Source organism: Nicotiana tabacum, chromosome 16 (genome assembly GCF_000715075.1).
Source record: "Nicotiana tabacum cultivar K326 chromosome 16, ASM71507v2, whole genome shotgun sequence".
In the NCBI taxonomy this organism is placed as follows: domain Eukaryota; kingdom Viridiplantae; phylum Streptophyta; class Magnoliopsida; order Solanales; family Solanaceae; genus Nicotiana; species Nicotiana tabacum.
Window position 1 is genome coordinate 2,546,223 of NC_134095.1, and position 27,594 is coordinate 2,573,816.

A 27,594-nucleotide genomic window follows, 5' to 3' on the forward strand; every position below is an offset into this window, starting at 1 on the left:
TCCAACAAATGAAAATGCTGGATTACGAAGTGCTAGATCAACTGCGCAAGTACCCCGAGCAAGTGTCCATGCTATAATTATTGATGAGGTCGGCCGAGCATCAAAAGATCTTACTGAAGACCCTGAATGAAGCATATGTGCCAGTTGAAACCTCGGTTGAGCAATTAGAGCGGATGACAGAAAGATTCTTCACCGTCAACCAAATCTCTTTCAGCAAGAACGATCTACCCCCGGAAGGAGCGGCACACAACAAGGCTTTGCATCTAACAGTTAAATGCGAAGACTATTATGTCAAGCGGGTAATGTTGGATGGAGGCTCAGGCGTTGACATTTGCCCGCTCTCCACGCTGCAAAGAATGGAAATTGGGACCGGAAGAATCCGACCCAACAATGTCTGCGTAAGAGCTTTCGACGGAATCAAGAGAGATACCATGGGAGAAATAGACCTGTTGTTGGTCATAGGACCAGTCGAATTTCAAGTAACCTTCCAGGTGCTCGACATGGATACATCCTACAATTTTCTCCTTGGCAGACCTTGGATCCATGCGGCAGGAGCCGTGCCTTCCACTCTTCACCAGATGGTGAAGTTCGAGTACGAAGACAGAGAGATCGTGGTCTATGGGGAAGATGAGCATGCTATTTATCGGGACCCATCCACCCCATATCTGGAACCGAGAGAAGGGAGCGAACATACGGTCTATCAAGCTTTTGAGATTGTACTGGCAGAGCAGCACGAAGAGGGAATACCCTGTCCCCAGCCTTTCTTGTCTAACGCCTCGGTTATGGTGGCCAAAGAGATGATCCGGCATGGATTTAGGCCAGGGAAGGGGCTTGGACGAACCCTTCAGAGAATAACAGAACTCATTACTTTGCCAGTCACCAAGAAACCTTTTGGACTAGGTTTCAAACCTACTCCAGCAGACGAAGAGTGGGCAAAGAAAAGGAAAAATGAGGTTTGGAAGTTACCTCAACCACTGCCGGATTTATATGCAACTTTCATCAGGCCAAGGTACGTTGAAGAAGAAGATGATGAGGTCTTCACAGCTGAGGAAATCGAGGAGATATGTGGGGCGATGAGGGAAATGCTCTACGAGGTCCACATGGTTCAACCAGGTGAAGGCACAAGCACTGTTGCAATGCTGTACATGGGGCCGAACGCCCAACTTCAAAACTGGGAGGCCACGCCATTCCCGACTAGACGGAAGTCCGGGTAGACCTGTCCTGCCACCTTTCCTGTGTCACAAGTTATCTCCAGGACATAACTTGAGCGTTTTCTTCCTTTCAATTGTTGTTTTGAATTCCTAAGTTGTAAACATTGTTGTCTTCCAACTTTCCAAAGAAAAAAAAAATCATCATTGCTTTCCCATTCTTTCTTTTGTTCTGATTTTTGTTATTTTTCCTTTTACCTTTCTTTACAGTTATAATAATGCGGCTTTAAATATGACATGCTGGCGGAATTCACGCCCAGGTCACAATGAGCTATTTAACTGCAAATTAATGAACCCAGAATCAGAATATGATGTGGAAGAAGCTTTTAGGGAGATAAACCGAGAGTTGGAATATTTCGAGAATAAACCTAAGCCGAATCTAAATGACACTGAACCGGTAAATTTAGGAACCCCGGAAGAAATCCGGGAGACCAAGATAAGCATTCACACGGACAAGAAAACGCGAGAGGCGATAATTTAACTTCTTTTTGAATTTAAAGACGTGTTTGCTTGGTCATATGATGACATGCCGGGACTAGGTGTTGACCTAGTGGTTCATAAATTGCCGATTTATCCTGATTGTCCTCCAGTTCAACAAAAGCAACGAAAATTCAAAACTGAGGTCAGTGACAAGATTAAAGAGGAGATCACCAAACAACTAAAAACGGGAGTGATTCGGGTAGTCCAATATACAACATGGTTGGCGAATGTGGTTCCAGTACCAAAAAGGACGGGAAAACTCGGGTATGTGTAGATTACCGAGATCTGAACAGAGCAAGTCCTAAAGATAATTTCCCGCTGCCCAACATCCACATCCTCGTTGATAATTGCGCCAAACACGAGATACAGTCTTTCGTAGATTGTTACGCTGGGTATCATCAGGTATTGATGGATGAAGAGGACGCCGAGAAGACTGCCTTCACCACGCCTTGGGGCACCTACTGTTACCGGGTCATGCCATTTGGTTTGAAGAATGCTGGGGCTACCTACATGAGGGCCATGACTGCCATTTTCCATGACATGATACATCAGGAAATAGAGGTGTACGTGGACGATGTGATAGTCAAGTCCAGGACGCAGGATAATCACATCCAAGACTTGAGGAAATTCTTTGAGAGATTAAGGAAGTATGACTTGAAGCTGAACCCAGCCAAATGCGCTTTCGGAGTTCCGTCAGGCAAACTTTTGGGCTTCATCGTAAGCAGGAGAGGAATCGAGCTAGATCCAACTAAGATAAAATCCATCAGAGATCTACCTCCCCCGAGAACAAAGAAAGATGTGATGAGTCTGTTGGGCAGGTTGAATTACATCAGTCGGTTTATTGCCCAGCTGACAAGCACGTGTGAGCCCATATTCAAGCTGTTAAGGAAAGATGCAGCTATTAAATGGACCACTGAATGTCAAGAAGCTTTTGATAAAGTCAAAGAATACCTTTCGAATCCCCCGATCTTGGTCCCTCCAGAATCGGGAAGGCCACTTTTCTTGTATCTGACAGTCTTGGAGAACTCTTTCGTTGCGTCCTCGGGCAACACGACGTAACCGGAAAGAAAGAGCAAGCAATCTACTACTTGAGCAAGAAATTCACCGGCTACGAGGCCAAATACACTCTGCTGGAAAGGACATGCTGCGCTCTCACATGGGTTGCTCAAAAGTTGAGACATTATCTCCAAGCCCACACTACGCTCCTCATAAGCAGGTTGGATCCTTTGAAGTATATATTTCAGAAACCAATGCCTACTGGGAGACTGGCTAAATGGCAAATCTTGCTTATGGAATTCGACATAGTCTATGTCACTCGCACGACAATGAAAGCCCAGGCGTTAGCAGATCATTTGGCCGAAAATCCGGTCGATGAGGAATACCAGCCATTGGATACCTACTTTCCAGATGAAGAAGTAAACACCGTAGAAGTGGTCTCGGAGGAAGCTCATGTTTGGAAGATGTTCTTTGATGGAGCCGTGAACGCCAAGGCTGTAGGGATCGGGGCAATTTTGATCTCGCCTTCTGGTCAGCATTATCCCGCCACAGCTAGACTTCGTTTCTTTTGCACAAATAATACAGCTGAGTATGAAGCCTGCATCATGGGCATGCATATGGCAATCGATCAGGATGTCGAAGACTTACTGATTATGGGAGATTCTGACCTGATTATCCGGCAAGCTCAAGGCGAATGGGAAACTCGGGATGTCAAACTTATCCCTTACCGACAGCATGTGGAGGACCTCAGCAAGCGCTTTACCTCAATAGAGTTCAGGTATATCCCGAGGTGTCACAATGAACTGGCATATGCGCTTGCTACTTTGGCTTCAATGCTACCCTACCCGAGCAACGCCCACGTTGATCCTTTGGAAATCCAAATCAAGGAAAGACACGGCTACTGCAATATAATCGAGGAAGGATCAAATACGCAGCCGTGGTACCATGACATCAAGAGGTTCCTAAAGACACAAGAATACCCCGAGCACGCTACTGGAGATCAAAAGAGGACCATTAGGCGACATGCAAATGGTTTCTTTCTAAGCGGTGAATTGTTGTATAAGAGGACCCCGGACCTCAATCTTCTAAGATGTGTCAATATCGAGGAGGCAAGAAAGATCATGCACGAAGTACACGCAGGTGTGTGCGGACCTCACATGAACGGGTATGTCTTAGCAAAGAAAATCCTTCGAGCAGGTTATTACTGGATGACCATGGAAAAGGATTGCTTTAGCTTCGTTCGGAAGTGTCATCAGTGTCAGGTGCACGGTGATTTGATTCATGCACCTCCCACAGAACTGCATCCCATGTCTGCGCCTTGGCCATTTGTCGCCTGGGGCATGGACGTCATTGGACCAATCGAACCAAAGGCTTCGAATGGACACAGGTTTATACTGGTTGCCATAGACTACTTCACAAAATGGGTAGAGGCTGTCACTCTCAAGTCGGTCACTAAGAAAGCTGTGGTGGATTTTGTACACTCAAATCTTATTTGTCGTTTCGGTATTCCTGCGACTATCATTACAGATAACGCAGCAAACTTGAACAGTCACTTGATGGGAGATGTATGCGAGCAATTCAAAATAACGCATAGGAATTCTACGCCTTATCGGCCAAAGGCCAACGGCGCTGTAGAAGCGGCAAACAAAAACATCAAGAAGATTTTGAGGAAAACGATCCAAAGTTCCCGACAGTGGCATAAGCAGTTACCTTTTGCATTGTTGGGGTATCGCACTACGGTACGCACATCAGTAGGAGCGACTCCTTATCTTTTGGTTTATGGGACCGAGGCTGTAATACCAGCAGAGGTAGAAATCCCTTCACTTCGAATCATTGTCGAAGCAGAAATCGAAGACAGCGAGTGGGTCAAGACTCGGTTAGAGCAATTGACTTTGATTGATGAAAAGCGAATGGCCGCTGTTTGTCACAGACAGTTATACCAACGAAGGATGGCACGTGCTTACAACAAAAAAGTCCGACCCAGGAATTTCGAAGTAGGTCAGCTGGTACTGAGGCGTATTCTGCCGCATCATGAGGAAGCAAAAGGGAAGTTTGCTCCAAATTGGAAAGGCCCATATATCATAAGGAAGATACTGCCGAGAGGAGCATTGTATTTAGGTGATATCGAAGGAAATGACCCCGAAACAGCAGTAAATGCGGATGCAGTTAAGAGATACTACGTCTGAATTATACTCCAGTAGTCTTGACGCATTTGAAATGACGAAGGTTTTATTCCCCACTACTCCCCAAACACTACCCAATTCTCTCTACAAACCTTTGAGCCGCTTATTAAAAAAAAAACATTGATTGAGGCCTGAACTACGTTTGACTTGATTCCGAAAGGATATGTAGGCAGCCTCTCCCTGAGGTTCAGTCACACCAACAATAAAATCCCATTCACCCTGAAATTGAAACCGGGGCACGTCGAGCAGTTTGAGAAGTTAGTATCATCTACCTCTCTTTACCAAGCGCAAGCCTTCAAATCAATTATCAAAGATAGTGGGGAACCAATAAGCGTCACAAATGGAGACCGGCACACGCTTGAATTGAGAGAGATAAAATGAGAGAGTCTCGTCGGTGAAAACCTTCGGGCACCACGAGGCGACGGGAGCAGAGAAACAAAAATGAGAGAGCTTGTTTAGTAAAAACTCACAAAGAGTGCTATCAAGCGATGACAGGAAGAGAAATGAGAGAGGTCAGCCAGCGAAAACCCACAAAGGGCGCTATTGGCCGAAAAGAATGACTCCACCCCAAAGAGGTCTCGGCAAAGTTTCACCGGTTTGGAATCACAGATTCGTTCTGGTTCAGGGAAACGCAAGTTCATGGAAGGTCGGGCGTCCAGGCCAAAGAGCATGTCATGTCATTTAAAGCCAGCGTTATCTTCCCCAGATAAGTCTTTCTCGTCCCAAAAGGGGCATTCCCTTCCTGAAATTGTTTTCTCCTTTCTTTGTTTCTCTTCGAATCCTTTTATGTTTTAACCCCAAGTTCAGGATACACCGGAAAGGGCAGGTGGCAGGTTTGTTTGCACGGAATCCCGTCTCATGAAGGAAAACGCCTCATTTCGTTGGTACGATTGCCCAAGCCTGATGAATCATGATGTTCGATGGTGTTTAAAGTAAAGAGGAAAGAGAGAAATCTCCCCCAGCACCGCCTTCGGACGAATCCCCACAGAGTCTTCCTCTGTGCAAATCCCCACAGAGTCCCTCCTTGTACAATCTCCCACAGAGTCTCCCCAATATAAAAAAAAAAAAATCCCCGTTGGAGTTTCCCCAGCACATCCCAGCGAGTCCCTTTGTAAAAATTCCCCGAAGATCTTACCCCAACCAAGCCTAGCAAGCCCACTGCAAAACAATTACCCAGCATGCCCCATTGTACAAAGATCCACACAAAGGATACACTTTGTAAATATTCCCCCATAGGACTTCCTTTTGTACAGAATACCCCCAATAAAATCCCCGTTGAGAACCTCCAAGCAAAACGGGACACACAAAAAAAAGGGGGGCCTTACGAGGCAAATCATCACAGAACCTGGAAATGCAAGTTTGAGCGGTCTAGAGGTTTTTGACATATGAATCAAATCAATGGCGGGACTTCGCAACAGAAATGAAGACGCAACAAAGCAACCGGGAACGATCAAGGTCACCAAACCGACCGTCATTTCCGAACTAACAATTGTACTTTGTCTGAAAAGTTCAAACAGGTTTAATCAAAGACAACCGTGCAAGAAGCAGGTGTCACCCTAAGAAGAAGGTACATGGGTAGAAGAAACATTTTGGCAATAAGGAATTCACTCGAAAGGTAAGTTTCCACGAAACTCCCTTTTATTCTTTTACTAAAACAAGAAAATTCAAAAAAAGAAGTCAGTTGTTGTTCTCGAATTTTGTCCCCAGCCATCAGCATTAGGGTTTTAAACCCTAAATTGAGCTTTTCCATGCAATCAGCATTAGGGTTTTAAACCCTAAACTGAACTTTTCCTTTAGTCAGCATTAGGGTTTTAAACCCTAAACTGAATTTTTCCTTTTAGCCAGCATTAGGGTTTTAAACCTTAAACTGAGCTTTTTCATGCAGTCAGCATTAGGGTTTTAAACCCTAAACTGAATTTTCCCTTTTAGTCAGCATTAGGGTTTTAAACCCTAAACTGAACTCTTTCCTTTCAGCCAGCATTAGGGTTTTAAACCCTAAACTGAGCTTTTTCCATGCAATCAGCATTAGGGCTTTAAACCCTAAACTGAATTTTCCCTTTAGTCAGCATTAGGGTTTTAAACCCTAAACTGAATTTTTCCTTTAGTCAGCATTAGAGTTTTAAACCCTAAACTGAATTTTTCCTTTCAGCCAGCATTAGGGTTTTAAACCCTAAACTGAGCTTATTCATGCAGTCAGCATTAGGTTTTAAACCCTAAACTGAATTTTCCCTTTTAGTCAGCATTAGGGTTTTAAACCCTAAACTGAACTCTTTCCTTTCAGCCAACATTAGGGTTTTTAAACCCTAAACTGAGCTTTTTCCATGCAATCAGCATTAGGATTTTAAACCCTAAACTGAATTTTCCCTTTAGTCAGCATTAGGGTTTTAAACCCTAAACTGAACTTTTTCCATTCAGCCAGCATTAGGGTTTTAAACCCTAAACTGAGCTTTTCCATGCAGTCAGCATTAGGGTTTTAAACCCTAAACTGAACTTTTTCCATTCAGCCAGCATTAGGGTTTTAAACCCTAAACTGAGCTTTTCCATGCAATCAGCATTAGGGTTTTAAACCCTAAACTGAATTTTTCCTTTAGTCAGCATTAGGGTTTTAAACCCTAAACTGAACTTTTTTCCATTCAGCCAGCATTAGGGTTTTAAACCCTAAATTGAGCTTTTCCATGCAATCAGCATTAGGGTTTTAAACCCTAAACTGAATTTTTCCTTTAGTCAGCATTAGGGTTTTAAACCCTAAACTGAACATTTTCCATTCAGCCAGCATTAGGGTTTTAAACCCTAAACTGAGCTTTTCCATGCAATCAGCATTAGGGTTTTAAACCCTAAACTGAATTTTTCCTTTAGTCAGCATTAGGGTTTTAAACCCTAAACTGAACTCTTTCCCTTCAGCCAGCATTAGGGTTTTAAACCATAAACTGAGCTTTTCCTTGCAGTCAGCATTAGGGTTTTAAACCCTAAACTGAATTTTTCCTTTAGTCAACATTAGGGTTTTAAACCCTAAACTGAATTTTCCTTTAGTCAGCATTAGGGTTTTAAACCCTAAACTGAACTCGTTCCCTTCAGCCAGCATTAGGGTTTTAAACCCTAAACTGAGCTTTTCCTTGCAGTCAGCATTAGGGTTTTAAACCCTAAACTGAATTTTTCCTTTAGTCAGCACTAGGGTTTTAAACCCTAAACTGAGCTTTTCCTTGCAGTCATCATTAGAGTTTTAAACCCTAAACTGAATTTTTCCTTTAGTCAGCACTAGGGTTTTAAACCCTAAACTGAGTTTTTCCCTTTAGTCAGCATTAGGGTTTTAAAACCCTAAACTGAATTTTTCCTTCACCCAGCATTAGGGTTTTTAAACCCCTAAACTGAACTGTTTCCTGTAATCAGCATTAGGGTTTTAAACCCTAAACTGAACTTTTCCTTCAGTCAGTATTAGGGTTTTAAACCCTAAGCTGAACTTTTCCCCAGTTGGTCAGTATTAGAGTTTCAACTCTAAAACTGAACTTCTCCCCAGCCAGTCGGTATTAGGGCTTCAACCCTGAACTGAGCATTTTTATCTTCCTTCATCAATTTTATGAACTTCCTGGCGAATAATTCACGAAATTTTCCTAGTGAAACTGGGGCAGAAAATTTCGTTCGTTTGTTTGTTTTCTCCCGCAGGTCTAACCTCGAGCCACACAGATCAAAATGACCCACGAGATGAGTCTCAACTCAGAATCAAAGAAGAAAAAGACAAAAAGAAGATGTCCCGAGATATTAGAGTAAATGGAAGACGTATCGACTCCAACATTTGATTAAGGTCCTGAACTCTGCCAGTCGCGTTTCACTCAGTATCCCAAAGATTGAACAAGTCGCCGCAACTCGCAAGCATCAAGATTCGGATCAAAGTCTCCAAGCACAATCAGCTAAGACCCAAGATCAAGTCGCAAAAGAATCATAGATAGGAATCTTGTAACTAGCAGTTGACATGCATATAAGTAGTTAGTTCAGTTCCAATTTTCCTTTGGTTGTAATAAGGCTGTCAGTGACGCAGCAGTGACAACAGCAACAGCAGTAACAGCAAGCATTGCAATCCCATGGTAGTCTCAGCTACCAAAATTTTCCCGAACTACATTGACCTGATTCCTGTTTAGACCAGGATATGTAGGAAATCTTTGAAGCAAGATTCGGTCAGATCCTTCAAAATCATGCTTCACACGGAGCAGTCCATAGGCAAAAATCGCTCATACACGCTCACTTTATCTTTGCACGAAAACTCTTCGTGTTTCCGAACAAAGAGGGGCAGCTGTGAGCACGTGATTTTTGTTTCGCGCGACAATCGCTCCAAAAGAAATAAAAAATAATAACAATTGGTCCTGCTGTACAATTTTTGGATTTTTACATGGCACTTTATTAAATATTTATGATTTTTTGCCCATTTTATTTTTATTATTAAAAACAAAATACAAAAAATGTATGTGTCATGCATAATTTGAACCGTAATCCGGTTGTTAAATAGAAAATCATAAATAGGCATTTTTGTCCGTGATTTTGTTCTTGCTTGATTTTACCTGTTTTAAAATATTTTAAGGTGTGTGCAAACAATTGTATTAAGTGTTTATTTAATTTTAATTTGATTTACTTAGGTTTTTGTTTTTAAAATAGAGAAGAAAATAAAATAATAATAAAAAAAGAAATCTTTTCGGACTTGGGCCAATTTTAAACAAATTGGCCCAAACAAACTCAGCCCAAAACCCCTGTGCAACCCAGTCCAGTCCAGCTGACACCAAGGACGTCCAAACGACGTCGTAATGGTTGAGTCTGATCTGAGCCGTTGATCTCAGATTGATCAACGGCCAAGATCTCTCACCCCAAACCCACTAATAGACCCGACCCGTCTCACCCGGACCGACCCCAACCCTTTACCCTTGAAACGACGCCGTTCCCTGTTAGTCGAAGGATCTTGGCCCTTCATCACATCTCATCCAACGGCCAGGATCCACCTACCCACTAACTATATAAGCTCATAAACTTACCCTGCCCCCCCTATCCGAACCCCAGCCTTCATCGTCTTTACAAGAACCCCAAACCCTAGAGCCGCCTCTGTATCCCTTCACCATGAAAGCCGGCGGCATGAACGCCGATGACCTTCACCTTAACACCCTAAAACCACCTTGACACCCTGAACATGGATCTGTAGTCCGTTTAGTTCGAATCATCCTCTAGGTACTCGAATCTTCATTTGAAGATTCGAGCAAAACTCGATCTATACCGATCTGCCTTAGATTCATACCAGACAACCCCCGGACCCCCTCGTGACCAAACCATGCTTGGTTTGGTCCGAATCTAACCCTGAAAGCCCAAGTTCCAAATCTACCTTCCACAAAACCTAAAAAACCCAAGCCTGGTCCGTACCTGTTAAGCCGAAGAGATTAAGGTCTAATGGACCTTAATCGAAGTGTCTCTCATCTGAGAAACACTTCGATTAAAGTCCGTTCAGCCTTAAGAAAGGTCTGTTCGAGTCCAAGTAAGATTTTGATTTTTCGGGGTTTAAGGTAAGTTTTGCTTTCTTTTCTTTATTTGTTTTAGTCCATATGATTGTTCTAAAAGCTGTTCATGTTTGGTGAAATCTGTGTTTTGAGTTTTATTAACTGTGTCCTGTCCACCTTGCCCGAACCTTTGTGTTTGATTGTTTCTTTCTTCTACTTGTTACTGATAATGTGTATATGTGTATGTGCTGTGCGAATAATTGAGCTTCAAATTTGAACTAATTAACTGATTCCTCGAGTACAATTCTGCTTAGTCAGTGCAATTCAAATCATGTGCTTGATACTTTTGAATGTCTGATTTTGGCTACGATTGTACCTGTTATGATTAATATAGTCGAGTCGACATATGTCGTCAATTAGTTTTAACTATCTGAACAATAACAAATTGACCTACTGCAGTTAAACATTGCCTGAATCAATTAAGAACTGAGCCTAGTGCTTATAATTGTTAATTTGAATCAGAAATGTAAAATCAATGTTTTGTTTAGTTACAGTTTTGAAATTGGATGGCATGTGCACTTGTGCACAACATGTGCATTTGTGAACAGCATGTGCCCGGCCTAAGGGCTTTTTGAATTAAATAGTTTGACAGCATATGCTGTCAGACTACATCCTGCTGCCCACACCCTACTTTAGTTTCAGAAATAATAAACATTACTAAAGGTAAGCCTGCCAAGGGAATATCATGGGGTTTTGTTTATACTTAATTAGCTAAGTGGAAACTGAAAAGGGGCAGCACATGGGAGGGTGTTCTGATGGTCTAAACAGGCTGTTAAAGGGATGACTTTAGGCTTATAAAAGGGCAGGACTTCCATCAGTTTTGAAGGAGATTTTGGAAGGCGAGAGCAAAAATACATACATATACACACATAGACACACACACAGATAGAGATATGAGGGAGGACATCTGATTAGAGAGACAGACATAGGGGATTCAGACTGAATCATTGAGGGCTGAAGTTCTGAGAAATAGAGACACACACAAAGACAGACATTGATAAGAACAGAGTGAATTGAGAGGGAACACTTTTAGAAGAGTGAAGTTCTGAAAACAGAAAACTGGAAAAGAACTTTGTCTGATTAACTCAGACAGACAAAACTAGAAATTGCATTCTTCTCTGCTGTCTTGATTTCACTAGCCTTGATCTGTTTGTTCAACACTGATTTCTTCTAAATCCAATTGAGTCTGCTGCTTGTCTGTTGGTTTACTCTGGAACTTGGTCTAGTTGTTTTCTTAATTCTACTTGCCTCGTTTGTTGCTGCTGCTGCTGTTCTGCTTTCTGCTGCTGCTGACCCCTTTGCTTCCACTTCTTCTTTGCATTTCAGTATTCAGTATTCAGGTACACATTTCAAGTCCCATGTTGGTGTAAACTGTAACAGTTCGAAAGCATGAAATGAAAGGAGTTTGAAGAAGTTTAAATGTCTGTTTGTAATGCTCATGGTCTATTGATTTCTTTGTATAAATTGATTAGTGTGTAATTGAATAGCAAAAAAAATCTAGTTAGTTAATACTTAACTGAGTTTTAGCCTCTTGTATCTTAGTTTATAGTTGTTTGTTGATATGAGTTAAGTAATGGTACAGTACGAATGTACAAATATTTGACATAGTGACTGACCGGATTCCTGTTTAGCTATAATGATATGCATAGGATAGAATACTTCCACCTTACACAATGATGTTCTGTTTTATTTTAGTTTCTTTCATCAGGACCCGCTAGGCAGTATATAGGAGCACGTTCGAACCCCCAGTGGTAATAATGCCTAGTGGGTTAATTCCCTTAATCTAGCCTAAATGAGTCTAGTTTGAATTCAATTCAAGAGATGTTTTGGATATAAGCATAGCATTTTGTCATGTAATTTCTTTGTCAAATTAGAACATTTCTCATAAAGTATGACGTTTTTTTTACTTTATAAATAATTAATCAGAAATTGATAAGAATTAGGCCCAAAGCATATACTTGAATTGACATGTATCTTCCTTCTTCTATTTTAGACTGAACATAGTAAAGATGTAGTCACCGCAGGTTTATCCTTTTAAATAAAATGAGACGAGCCTCGACAAACCAAATGCACAAGCTGCGGGGCCCTCTAAATGTATATATTAAAATACTTAGAATTCGGGACAGGCCGTTTAGCGAATTTTACGGCCTTCCCAAAATAACAATACGCTAGTTGTTTTAGGCGCGCCTTTAATGATTTAACCTTCTTAAACACGGGTGCACATTGATGTGACCCAAATTCAAATCTCAACGGAGTCGAAATGTGTTAACAACTACGGGTGCATTGATTGTGACGTGGTTCGAGATGCATTTTCACGACGTTGCAATTCTATAAAAATAAATGATAATAATAAAAGCGGTTTAAACTTAATAAAAGCACATAAGTCACAACATGTATTTAAATCAGATATTTAGCCATTATAACAATTTAAGCGACCGTGCTAGAACCACGGGATTCGAGGGTGCCTAACACCTTCCCTCGGGTCAACAGAATTCCTTAGAATTTCTGGTTCGCAGACTTCATTTGGAAAAGTCGAAAATTTCCGCGATTTGGGATTCAAGATAAACCGGTGACTTGGGACACCATAAGCCAAACCTTTCCCAAGTGGCGACTCTGAATTAAATAAATAATCTCATTTCGAATATTGTCACTTAAATTGGAAAAACTCCCCTCGCGCATTTAACCCTTCGGGGTCGGGCGCGCAAAAAGGAGGTGTGACACGTGCTCAAAAAGGTTTTTCAATCTACAAAGGCAGCTAATACGGGAAAATTAAGTCAAACATGGGAAGGACCCTATAGAATTCATGGTATTGCAGGAAAAGAAGCATACGAGCTGGAAACAATGGATGACAAGATACTACCTTCACATTGGAATGTTGTTCATCTGAAGAGATATTATTTCTAAGGAATACCCGCGGTCAGGTATCCATATTTTTGAATTTAATTTTTGAATTGTTAAAATTTTACTAACGATTTTAGATGATAGGCAAAAAGCTAACCCGTACTAAATGATGAGTCACGACCTGTAAGGCACGTGGAATAAATTAAACTCCCTGGCCTAGGGTTACAATTATTTTGATAGAAATTCAAACGGGTTAAGTAGTCTTCATTTATAATCGTACCTCCGAGTCCCGTATGTTTTTCCTTTACAGGGAAAGGACCAAATAAAAGGAACAATTAAGCGCTCGAGGCTTCATACTTCAACGCTCAAACACTTGGGGGACTACATAATATACACGGGCATGTGTATAAATAAAGGCAAAGAAGATCAAACCCTAAAAAGTTCACTCATTAAATGAGTCAAGTGCAGTGCAAAGTCACGAGCTAAGGCCAAAGAAAAACCTTACCATAGTTAGGGTAAAGGCTATTAACTGAAGCGGGTTATAGATAAAAACCTCGTGTTTAATTTTCTTTTTTAAATCTGTTACAAGAAAAACAGTTACGAGAAAGTTATAGATGTAATTCAAATACGTGTAAAGTGTTATTCAAAACTAGACAAAGTTCAAATAAAAACTTGTCAAAGTTATTTCAAAGAAACATGTGTATTCCTATTTCTTTTATCGTATGTTAACACCATTATGAAGTTGAGACGTCTTGTTCATTAAGTGTCGAATGTAAAAGGGCCCTCTTTTATAAAATTCATGATTAATGTAAATATTTATGAAGTTAATAGAAACATTTTTAAAGAATAAAAATTCAAATTATTCTATAAGTCCTTAGAAATAAAGGCAAGAATAAACTAAACGGAAGTTCAAGAAAACTTCTTAATATTAAAAAGTTTAAGACTAAGTACGAACTTAGTCATAAACTGCGAATTGTTTATACAAATTGCCCCATGAAAGGCCCATGGACTTGAATTTCCAAAACAAACCCTTAAATGAGACCAAGGGTTTTACCACAATTTTTCCAAAAAACAAAACAACACAAAGAAATTCAAATGACTTAAACTTATCACTAAGAAGATGTAGGAACTGAAGTAGGTGCACCAACAGCAGCGGGCTCAACTTGGTTTACAGCAGCGGGCTCAACTGGGCTTGAAGGAGTTGGGATACCCATATCAACTTCAACATTCACGGAAGCTTCGGTCACGGGAGAAGGAAAATCTTGAGTTTGTTGAGCCTTCTCAATAGTTTCATTGATTTTAGCTAACTCAAATTCCAAGTTAAAAGTCTCTTGGCTAGCCTCAACAGGGTATCACGACGAGAATTCAAAAACGCCCAACTTACTTCAATGGAAGACTTATCCTCAAGGATTTCATAATCTCTTTCCCAGTCAACAATTTCATTCTTTAACTTTTCATTTTCAGCCAAGGCACACGTGTAAGAAGCTTGAAGAGAGGTATGGGAACTTTCTAAGGCACAAACCTTATCAGAAGAAGCTCGGAGGTCTTCTTGTGCTTGAGTCAAATTCTGCACGAGCTCACCAGCATAAGCTTCTTTCTCACCCAAGAGAGCCTTTAACTCTCTAATCTCTTCGCTAACTTTTGACAGCTGCTCTGAGAAAGAAGTTTCAAGATGAGCTTTTTCTTTATCTGCTTGACTTGAGGAAGCCTTTTCAACTGCCAACTCCGTAGTCAAGGCCCGAACCTGCTGCTCCAAGGTACTCTTACTTTCTTCTAAATATTCCACATCAATCTGAAGGCTTTCATACTATTCCTTCCAATTGTATACATCTAATTGAGAATCACACACTAATTGCTCTGAGAGGGCAACCTTTTTCATCATCTCCGTGCCGATAAGATTGGCCTAAAAAGGGAGAAATGAAGGGAAATGAGAACCCCAAAGATAGAAAAATTACAAAGTAAAAGTTTTAAAAAACAAAAGAGAAGGGGAATGCCTTTAAAGAAGCGTGCACAATGTCATTCATCAACGTCAAGGAGCTATGGCTCTCTAGTTTGGCTTTCTCAATTGGTCCAATTAAGGGCTTTAGCCATACATCTGCTTGACCCGATTTCCTTAAAAGATTGCCTCAGCGGGGACTTCAATAATCACTTGCCTCATAGCGCCACTCCTACTTGTGGAGCCAACTTCAACACATGGGGTGATTAGAGGAGGAATTGTCGAAGGAGGAACAATAGAAGTAGTAAAGACAGTCTGGGGAGGAACGAAAATAGCTGAAATCGGCAAAGAAGGAGTCACAGACACGGGTATAGAAAAAGAAGCCAGTGGTGCTTCATCTAGAACTGGGCCTAAGCCTTCACCACCAAACCCGCTGATAAAAGTTGCTCAACAGAATCATGATCAGTAACGGGAGCAACGTCATCATCAAAAATTACAACCGGGGCTTCAACAGACTCGGTAAAAGGAATAGAATGGCGGGGGGGGGGGTGCTTTTTCTTCATCATCAGAAATGATGCGTCTACGAGCCCGTGGCCTTGTTACCAAAGAGCCCCTGTCTTTCTCTTCTTCGGAATCTTGGTCATCAACGACTTTTCTTTTCGATGAAGAGCCCAGAATTATTTCTTGAGCCCTTTTCAAAGAGATACGAGAAGCCGCAACTGCCTCAGCAGTAACTCCTCGAATATCAAATCCTAATAGAAAGAAGGATTGGGTTAAGTTCAGGAAAAAAGAATATGTAAAATAAAATAAAAGCTCTTACCATGAGTTTTTACTTTCCAACCAAAATGTTGGGAAAGGGTCTTCCAAGATCTACCATCCACTGGTGCAATACTCAACAGTTTTCGTACCCAATCACGGAAATTGGGAACATCTTTCACAACTCTCATGGTTGTTAGAAAGGAAAAGTAAAATTAGAAAAATCAACAAAACTGGAAAAGAAGGTACGAGAAAGTTAGAAGACTCACGTGCAAAATTCCACTTCTCAGGGAAGGGAACGTTCTCATCACCCATTAAACCAACAGTGGGGGCAACAATAAACCTGGCATACCAACCACGGTCTTTGTCATCTTCAGGGCTAACTAGAACTCTTTTGCTCCTGGCAAATAGTGTAAAAATACTATTGCGAAAGAGTCTAGAGGAGTAAAGATGAATTAGATGTGGGAAAGTAAAAGGCACACTGGCTATGTTGGTCAAATGCCTCAAACAGGCAACAACCCTCCATATTATTGGGCCAATTTGACCTAAGCAAACATCAAAAAAACGACGGAACTCGAGAATAACAGGATCAATAGCAGGTTTGAATCCTAATGTGAAAGGGTACGTATAGATAAAGGAAAATCCGGTTAGGTAAGAGGTAATTCTTTGATTCGGATTGGGAATAATGATAGGAAAGTCATGACTCTAATGGCAGTCTCTACGAGCTAAAGAAATCAAACCTTCAGTGATTTGAGTGGGATAGATATCGGCGTGATCTAAAGAAGATACTTGATTTTTAAGAGATTCACTGTCGTTATAGAAAGATAGTTCCACGGGAACTATCTTATCTACTAGAGGTTCACGAAGAGGTTTAGAAGATTCCTTACCTATAGAAGAAGATCTGTGTGAAAGAGAACCTCTAGTTCTAGAAGAAGGGTCAGAACTAGGCGAAGGAAGAGAAGAACCACGCAAGGATGAAGATCTTAAATTACGAAGCCTACCTCCTCTTCTGCTCCTACTAGGGACATCAGGGAAGTTATCAACTATGGGGACCCTTCTAGGGTTAGGGTTTGATGAAGACATGATAGTACGAGGAAGAAATAAACAAAGATTCAAGAACTGAATATTTTGAAAACTTTATGTAATAAAGACAAAGAAGAAAACTATATTTATGCTACGAAGCAACCGTCAAAGGGAAATGTGCACTGATGGAAAGGTCATAATGAGAACTGACGCTTCGTGATTAGTGTAGACATGTGATTTTTGACCCTCCGCAAGATTCTTTTATATATTAGCGTAAATATTTAATTTAGGCATAATATAGATATTTTAAGTAATTTTGACTCTTTTACTCTATTTTATTACAAGAAAACAAAATTTACAAAAATAGGTTCATTAAGGTTTTGTAGTCATTTTTAATCCAAAAAATATACAAAAAAGGTATCGTATTTTTATTTTAATATGATATTTGAAAATACCAAAAATAAATTTGTTTTAATGATTAGTTTTATTTTAATAATTATTTAATTAGTAGGACTAATTAATAATTGAGATCGTATTTTTAGTCTTGTTCGCGGGGAAGAGATAGAACTTGGGCTCGAGCAACCCGCTTTTAGGCCTAATTTGGACCTAGCCCACAATTTCCAAGCCCACAATTCCTAGACCCATACCCCTTAACCTAAAAACCCTACCAAAAAAAGAAAAGAAAAACCTAAACTATATATAAAGAAGAAGAACGAAGAAGGCTGAGGAGAAAATACGCAGAAACTGTGCAGGGAACGAACCCCACCCATCGCTGCCTGAAACTCGTCGGGAAAAACGAGCTCCTCCAGCTCGTCGGAGTAACGAGTTCCAAACATGACAAGTAGAACCAAGATTTCACACCAGTAGCTTCCCATCTATAACACACACGCATATAGCTGCAACGGGAGGGCAGCAACAGCGAAAGCAGCAGGAGTGAAAGGGAGGTGACGAGTGGCGTTCGAAAAGTCGATGAAACAGTAGTCTCGATATAGGTTCGTCCGAGCTGTCCGTCTGCGAATCCGAGGTGCCGATGCAAGGTCCGTCGTTGAGTGTTTTCGTGTTTCCAGCGAAGTTTCCGGCGAGGCTTCGATGTCGAAGCTCTAACTCATAGATTCAGTTTTTTAGGTCCGTTGGATCCTTTTCTATTTTGTACGTGTTGACTTTGATCATCAATAAAATTCGTTCGACAATTGGATTTTTTGGTGTTGAGACTCGAAGCAAATTTGAAAAAAAAACTTCAGTTTCTGAGATTGATTTTGGAGCTGCGTAGCCTCATTTCGCTGCTGGAATTTCGTTGGCTTGAGTCCATTTTGGAACTCGCTTGTGACATCTGCTCGGAGCCAGTCGTTGAAGTCTCGAGGTCGTTTCATCGAGGGCCGGTCACGGTACGATTTTCGTACAAATTTTCATCGGAGCTTGCCGTTGCGTTTTCATTTGGCTACAGTGAAAGGTCCATTTTGATTCATCTCATTTACATGACTTTAAATTCTCATGTGTTTTGGCTAAAATTTCTCTTTGGTTTCATAATCATACTTTCTTGTTGCTGTTTATAAAATGAAATCTGGCATGGATTAATTTGCTAAAAACATTTGTTTAAATTGAAGCTCAAAACCTTTGAAATCAAAAAGGGCACATGTAATTGAGCAAGATATATATACAAGTTTAGTCATAAGTTTCTTTCCCTCTGTTTCGTTTCATTAGATGGTTATTTGACATTTTGGTTCTTTCTATTTTGATTGATGTTGGTCTTAATAGGTGTTTATACTTGTTCAACGATTTTATCAATTTTAATTCCTCAATTATTTGGTCCGATTGATTCACATGTTAATGGGTTGTGATGGATATGCCGATTTGAGCATTAAATGGGCTGAACTATAGTTTTTGTTGTTTAATCAAACTATTATAATCGTGGATACGTTCGCGTGACACGATTATGATTTCCTTAAAAATAAATCGGAGTATACGTTCGCGTAACTTCGGCTAAACTTTCTTAATAATAATAATGCGTTATTAATTGTGAACACGTTCGTGTGACATGATTTTTTGACGCGTCAAACAGATGGGTACACGTACGCGTGACTCATTTCGAGATAATTTTTCTTTATTAAAACGCTATAAAAGGTAAAAGCACATAGGTTCCGAAATCAGTAATTAGACAATTTAGTCAAGCCAAGTATAATCAAAGCGACCGTGCTAGAACCACGGAGCTCGGGAGTGCCTAACACCTTCTCCCGGGTTAACAGAATTCCTTGCCCGGATTTCTGTGTTCGCAGACACTAATACAGAGTCATTCTTTCCTCGATTCGGGATGTGAACCGGTGACTTACATCTCCCAAGTGGCGACTCTGATTTTTAATAAATAAACAATCTCGTTTCGATTGTCCTTTAATTGGAAAAACTCTCTTGTATTTATACCCTTTACGGGGTGTGAGTAAAAAGGAGGTGTGACAATTAGTGAAGTTGTGAAAAAGCCCTAAAAAGCTCTGTAAAGTTGCAGATCCAGTAAAAGGGTGCCACGCGTGAAGAGCATTAAATGGAAGTAACAAATAAAGCGTTGATTCTGTCATAGCATTAATGGTGACAAAAATTCTTGTCTTAATGAAATCCACTTCCCAAATATTCAATTGATGAATAAATGGCAAGTGGGAGAACTATCTGTATTAGGAAAAATTGAGTTTACATATTAAAGTGGTATAAAGATAATGTGTCATGACACATAGACTGGTCAAAGAGTTACAACTAGCAAAGAGGCACGAGTTGAATAGATACGAGCAGAGGCAAAGGAAGATGCACGAGCGGTTATTCAAAAGACTCGGCGCCCGTATCTATCTAAATCCAAGAATCAAGGGGAATGAATCTGACAGTTCATGGGAGTACAGATACAGTACTTAATGAGCCTTAAATACTAAAAACGTTAGAGAATCGGGGAATGAATCTGACAGTTCATGGGAGTACAGATACAGTACTTAATGAGCCTTAAATACTAAAAACGTTAGAGAATCTGCATTAAATACAATGATTATGTAACACAACATTTAATGTATTTAATTGCCCATAATGACCTTATTATGACAAAGGCAAAACACATATCTTCAAAGTAGCTATAAAAGGGAGAGAACGGATCAATTATAAACACACAAAATATTATCTGAATATACCAATTTACTTGCTTTTCTTCTGATTATCTTATTGCTAGCCAAATTACTTTCTTTCATATATTCTTTTGATTATCAGTAATCCGAGTTCTTCTAAATTAGAGTTTTGACTGCAATCCCATTTTTTGGTTAAATAGGTAGTCTGCAATTTCTTTTGTAAAGTAAGTATAAATTCAATTATGATCACAAAACGTATAAGATGCAAAATCCCCAATTAAACTTTGTATATAGCACGCGAAAATATGTTACAACGACACGAAAGTTGTATGTTTCTAAACAACAAGCTCAAACACCTTAAAATCAACTCCAGAAACTACATACAGACACAAACTTTTACAAGCTATTAGCAAAATTAAAATAGCTTGTCATCAGAAAAAAAAGAAAAAAAAAGTAACTACGAAAAGTAGTAGCGGTCTAAAGCCAAACAATCAAGCGTTGATTCCGGTTTGGGCCGGTTTATTATCAGATCCAGCAGCCATGTTGGCAACGTGGAATTGTGACACGTATTTGTAAGCTGCACCTTCTGGTGTCCTCGTTGGTGGCTCATTCAAATGGGCCCAGTTGCTACTTATCCACCTGCAATTTAATGGAAGTTATAAATTGACAAAGCGAATTTTTGTGCATTATCAATAGGTTTAATTAATGATATTGATGAGAATTATTTTTTTAAAATATATAAATTACATTCAAACATGGTTTTAGTCACAAAAATAATATTAAGTAAAAGTTGAGTTCTTGAATTTCAATGATAAATATTGATCATGAAATTAATACACATATAAAGAATTTTATTCATTTATTCATGATCTTTTCTAATAATATTTAATTAAGTAACAAATTAAGTTAACGTTACAAAAGAATTTATTAGTAATTTGAAATTAGAATATCTTATGAATATTGCTTGTCTTAATAACCATGTATATTATGATTCGTTATGTAGTAATCAATAAAAATGGACAATTAGGTTAATAATTTTATCATAATATTATAATTGATTTCAAATTATAATTATTACGATAAATGATTAAATGCCAATGTTATCCTATTTGAAATTTATTTTTAAGGGTAAAAAGGTTTATTAATATTTCGCTATGAGGCTTTGTGCTTTTATAATAGTTAATATATATATTGATTAAAAAAATATAACAACATGTATTTTGCTCGCAAGAAAGAAAAAATATTGCATTCTGTCTATTAAAATGAACTTGAAAATAACTTTTCAATTTTTTTAGAAATGCTCTTAGATCTTTAAAAGTTATGTGTTCTTGCTAAAACTGAAAAGTTGAATATATAGAATTTGGATATACATCAATTTCAAAAATTTAAAGTTTTTATTTTATACTCGAATATAACTTTTAGTAAGTATACTTACATATTGAGATTAGGTGCACACGCAACGTACATAACGTGAATTTTACCAAATAATAAAGTCTCCTAACCAAAAAGAAAATTGTGTGTGATTTAATGCAAAAAAATTTAACCAAAAAGATCTCCTAAACCTAAAAGATATTAACTACAAAATAAACGCATTCAATACTCCAACATAGGGGCGAAAATTTAGGCTAGGCAGAATTTTTAACTACAAAAAAGGTCTCCAAAACCTTAAAGCTATAAACTACTCCAACATACGTAGGGAGTAGAACGAATAGGAAAAAATTTAGGCAAAAATTTATTACCTTTCCTAGACGGTTAATAATAGGAGAATAATTAAATAGCTATTCCTAAATTATAGGATAATTAATTAAATGATTATTTTTAAATATTAATGAAATACTTAAATTACTATTTTATCTAATGTGAACTCTATATTTTAAAGGGTAAAAAAGGGCGAACGACATTTCGCTAAGGACCTTCGTGCTTTTAATATAGTATAGATAAATTATTAATTAACATTTATTGTACAGATCTACTTATAATTAGATGTCATAAACATATAATTTAGCCCGTTAATGAATAGAATTTAAACACATCATGTACATTTTTTTTATAAAAATAAACTTAAATAGCCGCCTACTCAAGCGCTTAAACGTCAAATCAATGAATATAATATATATATATATATATATATATATTATAAAATAATTTATATATACTAACTAAAAATAAACAATTAATTTAATCGGCTATTTGGGTAAAGATTACTTTTTTTATGTAACTAAAACGAGTGCAAAAGTAACAGGATAAAAGGTTATGACTTTCAACTTGTGATGATATTATTTGGAATTATTATCTCCTTTGATAATAAAAGGTTTGACACAATGTAATTTATTTTATTTTTATTTAGCATTATTATCTCCTTTCATGTATTCTAAGTGATATGACGATGTAATTTTTTTATATCATCAGTTCATATAGAACTTATATCTCTCTTTTTTTTTTTTTACGTATTTAAAAGAAGCTAGAAAGGTTAATAAGATCTAAACGTGCAATATTACTGTTTAAATTGTGATCTTTTAATCACCGATAAAGAACAAGAAAAAGTTAATTACCATCCATTTTTCTTGATTAGTTTATCCAAACTATCTTCACTTTCCAGATCAATAAACTCCCCTGAGTTTGATCTTTCCTGCTCCAATTTAGCTGCCTCCTCAAATATAATATTTGCCTGTCTCCAATTAAAACAGCCAAAAGTAGATATTAATTTCTAAAAAGACTATATTACTATGTTTTTTTGTAATTAAAGTGAATATCACATTAATTACTATATAGTACCTGTTTTTGGCTTTGAGGTGATAGCATAGAAATATATCTCTGATGCTCTTCTTCTATTTGTTTCTTGGATCTCCAATATGCTTCAATCTCTTCCTTTGTTAGTGACTTATTTTTCCGATATTTCACTAGAATAATCCAACAAAGAAAATAATCAATAACTACGGCTTAGTCCCAAATAATTTAAAATTAGCTATATGAATCAAAATTTCTTTCTTTAAGCTCAACTCATATCATCATGCATGACAGATATAACTTTTCAGTTACGAATTCAACTAAACCCATAGCTTTGGACATGGAGTATGGATCTATACTTAAAAACTTATTAAAACTTCAACAAGTATTAAATTTGAATCCATAATTTTTAACTACAATAAGTTCAATGTTCTAATTTTTACAAATTGAATTCATTAAATTTAAATGCTGGATCCGACTATACTAAACATAGAGTACTCCTAAACATATAGTAACATTTATAAAGCAAACAAAAATGAAGTAAAAAAGGGGCTAATTTTTCAGTTAAGGAAATAAAGGGACTTACTAGCTTGAGGATCAGAAACAGGAGAATCCCAACCTGCCATAAGAGAACCCATATCTGTTTGCTTGCTAATTTCTTAATTAAACAAATTATAGACAATTCACTCAAGTTGTATGTAAAACCTATTGAAAAACTCACTCTATTTATAGAGCAAGAAGCACACTGTCATAGGTTTATGGTGGGGCCTACCTTAAGTTGCTAATCTTATCTCTAACAAAACAAAAAAATATTATTTGATTATTGGTTTAGAATTAGATTATGTGTTAAACCAGGGACTTGGCCATATGGTTTCTTTATAGTAGTAAATTAAGTGTTAATAGTGCCTGGAATATTTTAGCCGCCCATAGATATTCATGCAAGGTGACAATAGCTTAGTGATGATGATAAAATATAAAGAAATGAAAATATCTTCTATCCATTATGGTATGTCCACTATGTTGTCACGTCAGATAATATAATGCAACATCAATTCTTATCCTTTTGGGCCCGTTTGATTCTTTTAGGGGAAAAAAGGAGGATTGAAAAATAGTGAGCATTTGTAAAGTTAATAAAAAATAGATATTATTTTGTTGCAATATGGAAAATTTCAATATAATATACCGCAGATTGGAGTACAATTGTATGTGAACTTTCAGCATATTATGTAGAAGCACCGGTACACAGAAAGTTCCAGCATAATATACTATAGAATGGAGCACTTGTGTATGAACTTCCAGCATATTATGTTGGAACTCCAGCGCAAGAAAAGTTTCAACATAATATACTGGAGATTGGAGCACCTGTGTATGGACTTTCAACATATTATATTGGAACTCCAGCATGTTATGTGGAAGTTCACATATAAAAAATTCGAACTCTAGCATAGTATGCTGGAATATTTTCAGATTTTGAATAATATTTTTGTTTATATTTATCTTTTACATGAAAGTGACTAAATTTCGATTACTTTTAAAATTGTGACTATTTTTCAATTACCACTTGTAAATTTGATAATCTTTTAATTTCTCCCGTGATATATTAATGATGCTCATGACCGAGAGCGGGCTAACAAGAGAGGGTCAAAAGACAGATCGACTGATTTTTACACTCGTAAGCTTATGAAAAAAGAGATACATATAATATTTTAGGTGAATCACATATCAGAATGGAACAAAAAAGTATAAAGTTTTATAAGATATATTACAATATTATATATAATGCGCGCTTTTAGCTCGATAATACCATTGCCCAAGAGACCAATATGTGAGATCTATTGGATGAAAGTGAACAATACGTATTATGATCATCTTGGGCTATGTCACCAAAAATAAATCAAGCTTTTGTTTTAAAAAAGGCAGAATGACCTAAATGATACTTGTACTTATACCACTTTGTCATGCTGGTCCCCAAACTTAGATATTTGTCAATTGAACACTTATACTCATTCAAAACGTGAATAATAAACGCTTATCCAAGGAGGCTGCCAGTGCGTGTATGACAATCGCCTACACGTAGGACGCCACATCAATAAAATAAAACCACGTAGGCTCCAAGTCACATATGATGGCCAAATAGAATAAAAAATCGGCAAAGGATTATTTACCCCCCGAACCCACATTTTCCCCTCATTTTACAATTACCCGCGTACTTATGGCTTAGATAGTATCGAATAACGGTGAGTCTCTCCTCTTTTCTCCGTCGTTGTTGCCGGGATTTTCATCTGTACAGTTGTTATCGAAGTTTGTGGGGTAAGTTTCTTCATTTGTTCTTCATATTTTGTCTTTATTGTTCTACATTTCCCTCTATTTATGGGGCTTTTGCTCTGTTTAGGATTTTTTAGGGGAATGTTGGTTAGGTCGTAATTGTTGTTTAATATCCCTTAATATATAGGGCTTTTGTTGTGTTTTGCTACATGTTAGAGTGAAAGCCCATTTTAATGTAGTGTCATGCATGTAATGACATATTTGGTTATTCTGTTTAGTGTTTTGGGTTTTTGTTGTCAAGCAGAATTTCATCCTATGTTTATGCCCTTTTTTGTGATGTTTGTTGGGTCTCCTTCTTGTTAGTGGTCCACCACAGTATTTCTGAATATTATAAGGCATTGTGGGAACGAAAAAGGAATCTTGGAAGCTTTTTTACTTTAAAAATCTGTCTTTTTTGTTGGTTTGTTTATGGAGTTGTGTAAAGGTGCAACTTTTGATAACAAATAGTCATTGATAACACTGTTTTTTTTGTTACTTTGCAGGTATGAAAAGAAAATGTCTTCAACCCTAGTTAACCTACAAATCCACCACAGTGATAATTTTGTATCCGACCCTGACCTAAGGTATGCAAATGGACTAACTTGTCCTCAATTAGCTACAATTGATGTTGATGAGCTACATATTATGTTGTTTCACAAGTTTGCTAGTGACTTAGGATTTTTAGAAGTTGATTTGTTTGGATGCAAAGTTAACAAAAGGGGTGACTATTACATTTTAAAAACAGATGCTGATATGTTAAAGTTTCTTAATACATTGAAAGGTGGTGACTTTGTTGATGTTTGTATTGTCCATAAAATTGGTGAGTCTATTCTTATTGAGGACATAACTGAACTAGACCACACTATACAAACAGATGGGCATGACAGTGGGTTAAATGCTAGGGCTGATGTGTCACTCCCAACTATGATATAAATAGGACTGAAAATGACAAAGATAAGGGTAAAGGGGCAGATATAAATGAAGATATAGAAGAATTAGATGAATGTGAAGGTAATAACTTCTCATCATATCACCTTCAAACATCAGAATCTGATTTTGATGAGGACCTTGATGATTCTAAAGGGTCGGACTCACTGTTTGATATAGATGAGAATATTGAAGAGTGTAGTGATATGGAAGATGATTTAGCTGAAATTAGACAGTCTAAACTCAACAAAAAGAAGAATGACCAAGTAAATGTAGATGAGATACCATCTGGTCCAGTTGGTATAAATGCTGGTTTTGAAGATATGCATAAGAACAAAAAGGGAAAATATGAAGGGAAACTAGGAGGGGATGACCAGTATTTTGATAGCTCAGTTCCAGGTAGTGAGTGTATTAATGATGAAAGAGAACTTGTTACTGATGAAGTAAGGGATGCACCAGCTAGGAATCCAAGTAAGAAAGTCTACTATGACACAACTTGCAAAAAAATATTTTTTGAATTGTATATGATATTTGAGAATGTTGTATAGTTTAGAGACGCATTGCAGACATATTCTATTCAAAAAGGTGTGAATCTTAAGTTGAAACCTAATGAAAAGGAAAGGGTTAGGGCAAAATGCACAAAGAAAGGCTGTCTATGGCATATCCTTGGTAGCATAGAAGGCAACGTTAGTAATTTTAGGGTGATTACATACTACACTGTCCATAAATTCTACAAGAAAATAAGGAACAAGATGTGTAACCCACCATGAATTGCAAAAAAATTCAAAGACAAAATAATTAGTGAGCCCCAAATTAAGCTTCATCAGATTCAAGCCTTACTTAGGAAATCATATGGCTTGTATGTGAGTAAAACTTCCTGTAGAAGAGCAAAAATGATAGTTATGAAGGAGAATATGGGTGATTACAAGAAAGAATTTGCTAGGCTTCATGATTATGCAGAAATGCTAAAGTCTACTAATCCTGACACTATTGTAGTGATAAGGACATCTAAGGATTCAATTCCTAGCAAAGAGGTGTTTATGAGCATTTATGTCTGTCTTGAAGCATTAAAAACTGGATGGTTAGAAGGGTGCAAAAACATAATTGGCTTTGATGGTGCATTCCTAAATAGGACATGTAAAGGTGAACTGCTTTCCTGCATTTCCAAGGATGGAAATAATCAAATGTTCCCTGTGGCTTGGGCAGTAGTTGAAAAGAAATTAAAGGATACACGGTCTTGGTTTATCAGATGTCTCAAGCATGATCTAAACTTGACAGAAACTAAAAGAGAAGGGCTGACAGTCATGTCTGATATGTAGAAGGTATAGTTTCTAATACTCTTTCTTTAAAGTGTAATTGTTTTCATTTATGTTTAAGTTATAACAATATAGTTTTTATGATTGTAGGGTCTCCATCTAGCAATAACTCAGTTATTGACAAATGCTGAGATGAGATGGTGTGCTAGACATATCTGGGCTAATTGGAAGCAAACTCGGCCTGGTGAGGAAAGAAGGAAAAAATTCTGGCAGTGTGCAAGAGCTACATTTGAAGTTTACTTTAGCAAGAAGTTGGATGAAATGGACCAGCTGGGGG

The 27,594-nt window shown here is 37.9% G+C and overlaps 1 protein-coding gene across 1 annotated transcript; it reads right to left on the bottom strand.

Moving 5' to 3' along the window:
- Positions 1-20,301: 20,301 nt before the first annotated feature.
- Positions 20,302-23,515, bottom strand: LOC107831941 (uncharacterized). Its single transcript, XM_016659736.2, has 4 exons — positions 23,357-23,515; positions 22,819-22,943; positions 22,596-22,711; positions 20,302-20,682 (listed from the first exon to the last, which is right to left on the bottom strand). The coding sequence occupies exons 1-4, from the start codon at positions 23,406-23,408 to the stop codon at positions 20,535-20,537; spliced, it is 441 nt and encodes a 146-aa protein (XP_016515222.1). The 5' UTR covers positions 23,409-23,515; the 3' UTR covers positions 20,302-20,534.
- Between the last annotated feature and the right edge of the window lie 4,079 nt (positions 23,516-27,594).

Bases quoted from the DNA above. Each gene is read 5' to 3' on its own strand.
- LOC107831941 (XM_016659736.2), bottom strand. From the start codon at position 23,408: ATGGGTTCTCTTATGGCAGGTTGGGATTCTCCTGTTTCTGATCCTCAA. The intron at 22,944-23,356 runs GTAAGTCCCTTT...GGATTATTCTAG, and splicing joins TGTTTCTGATCCTCAAGCTA to TGAAATATCGGAAAAATAAG. The intron at 20,683-22,595 runs GTAATTAACTTT...ATTAAATTGCAG, and splicing joins CTAATCAAGAAAAATGGATG to GTGGATAAGTAGCAACTGGG.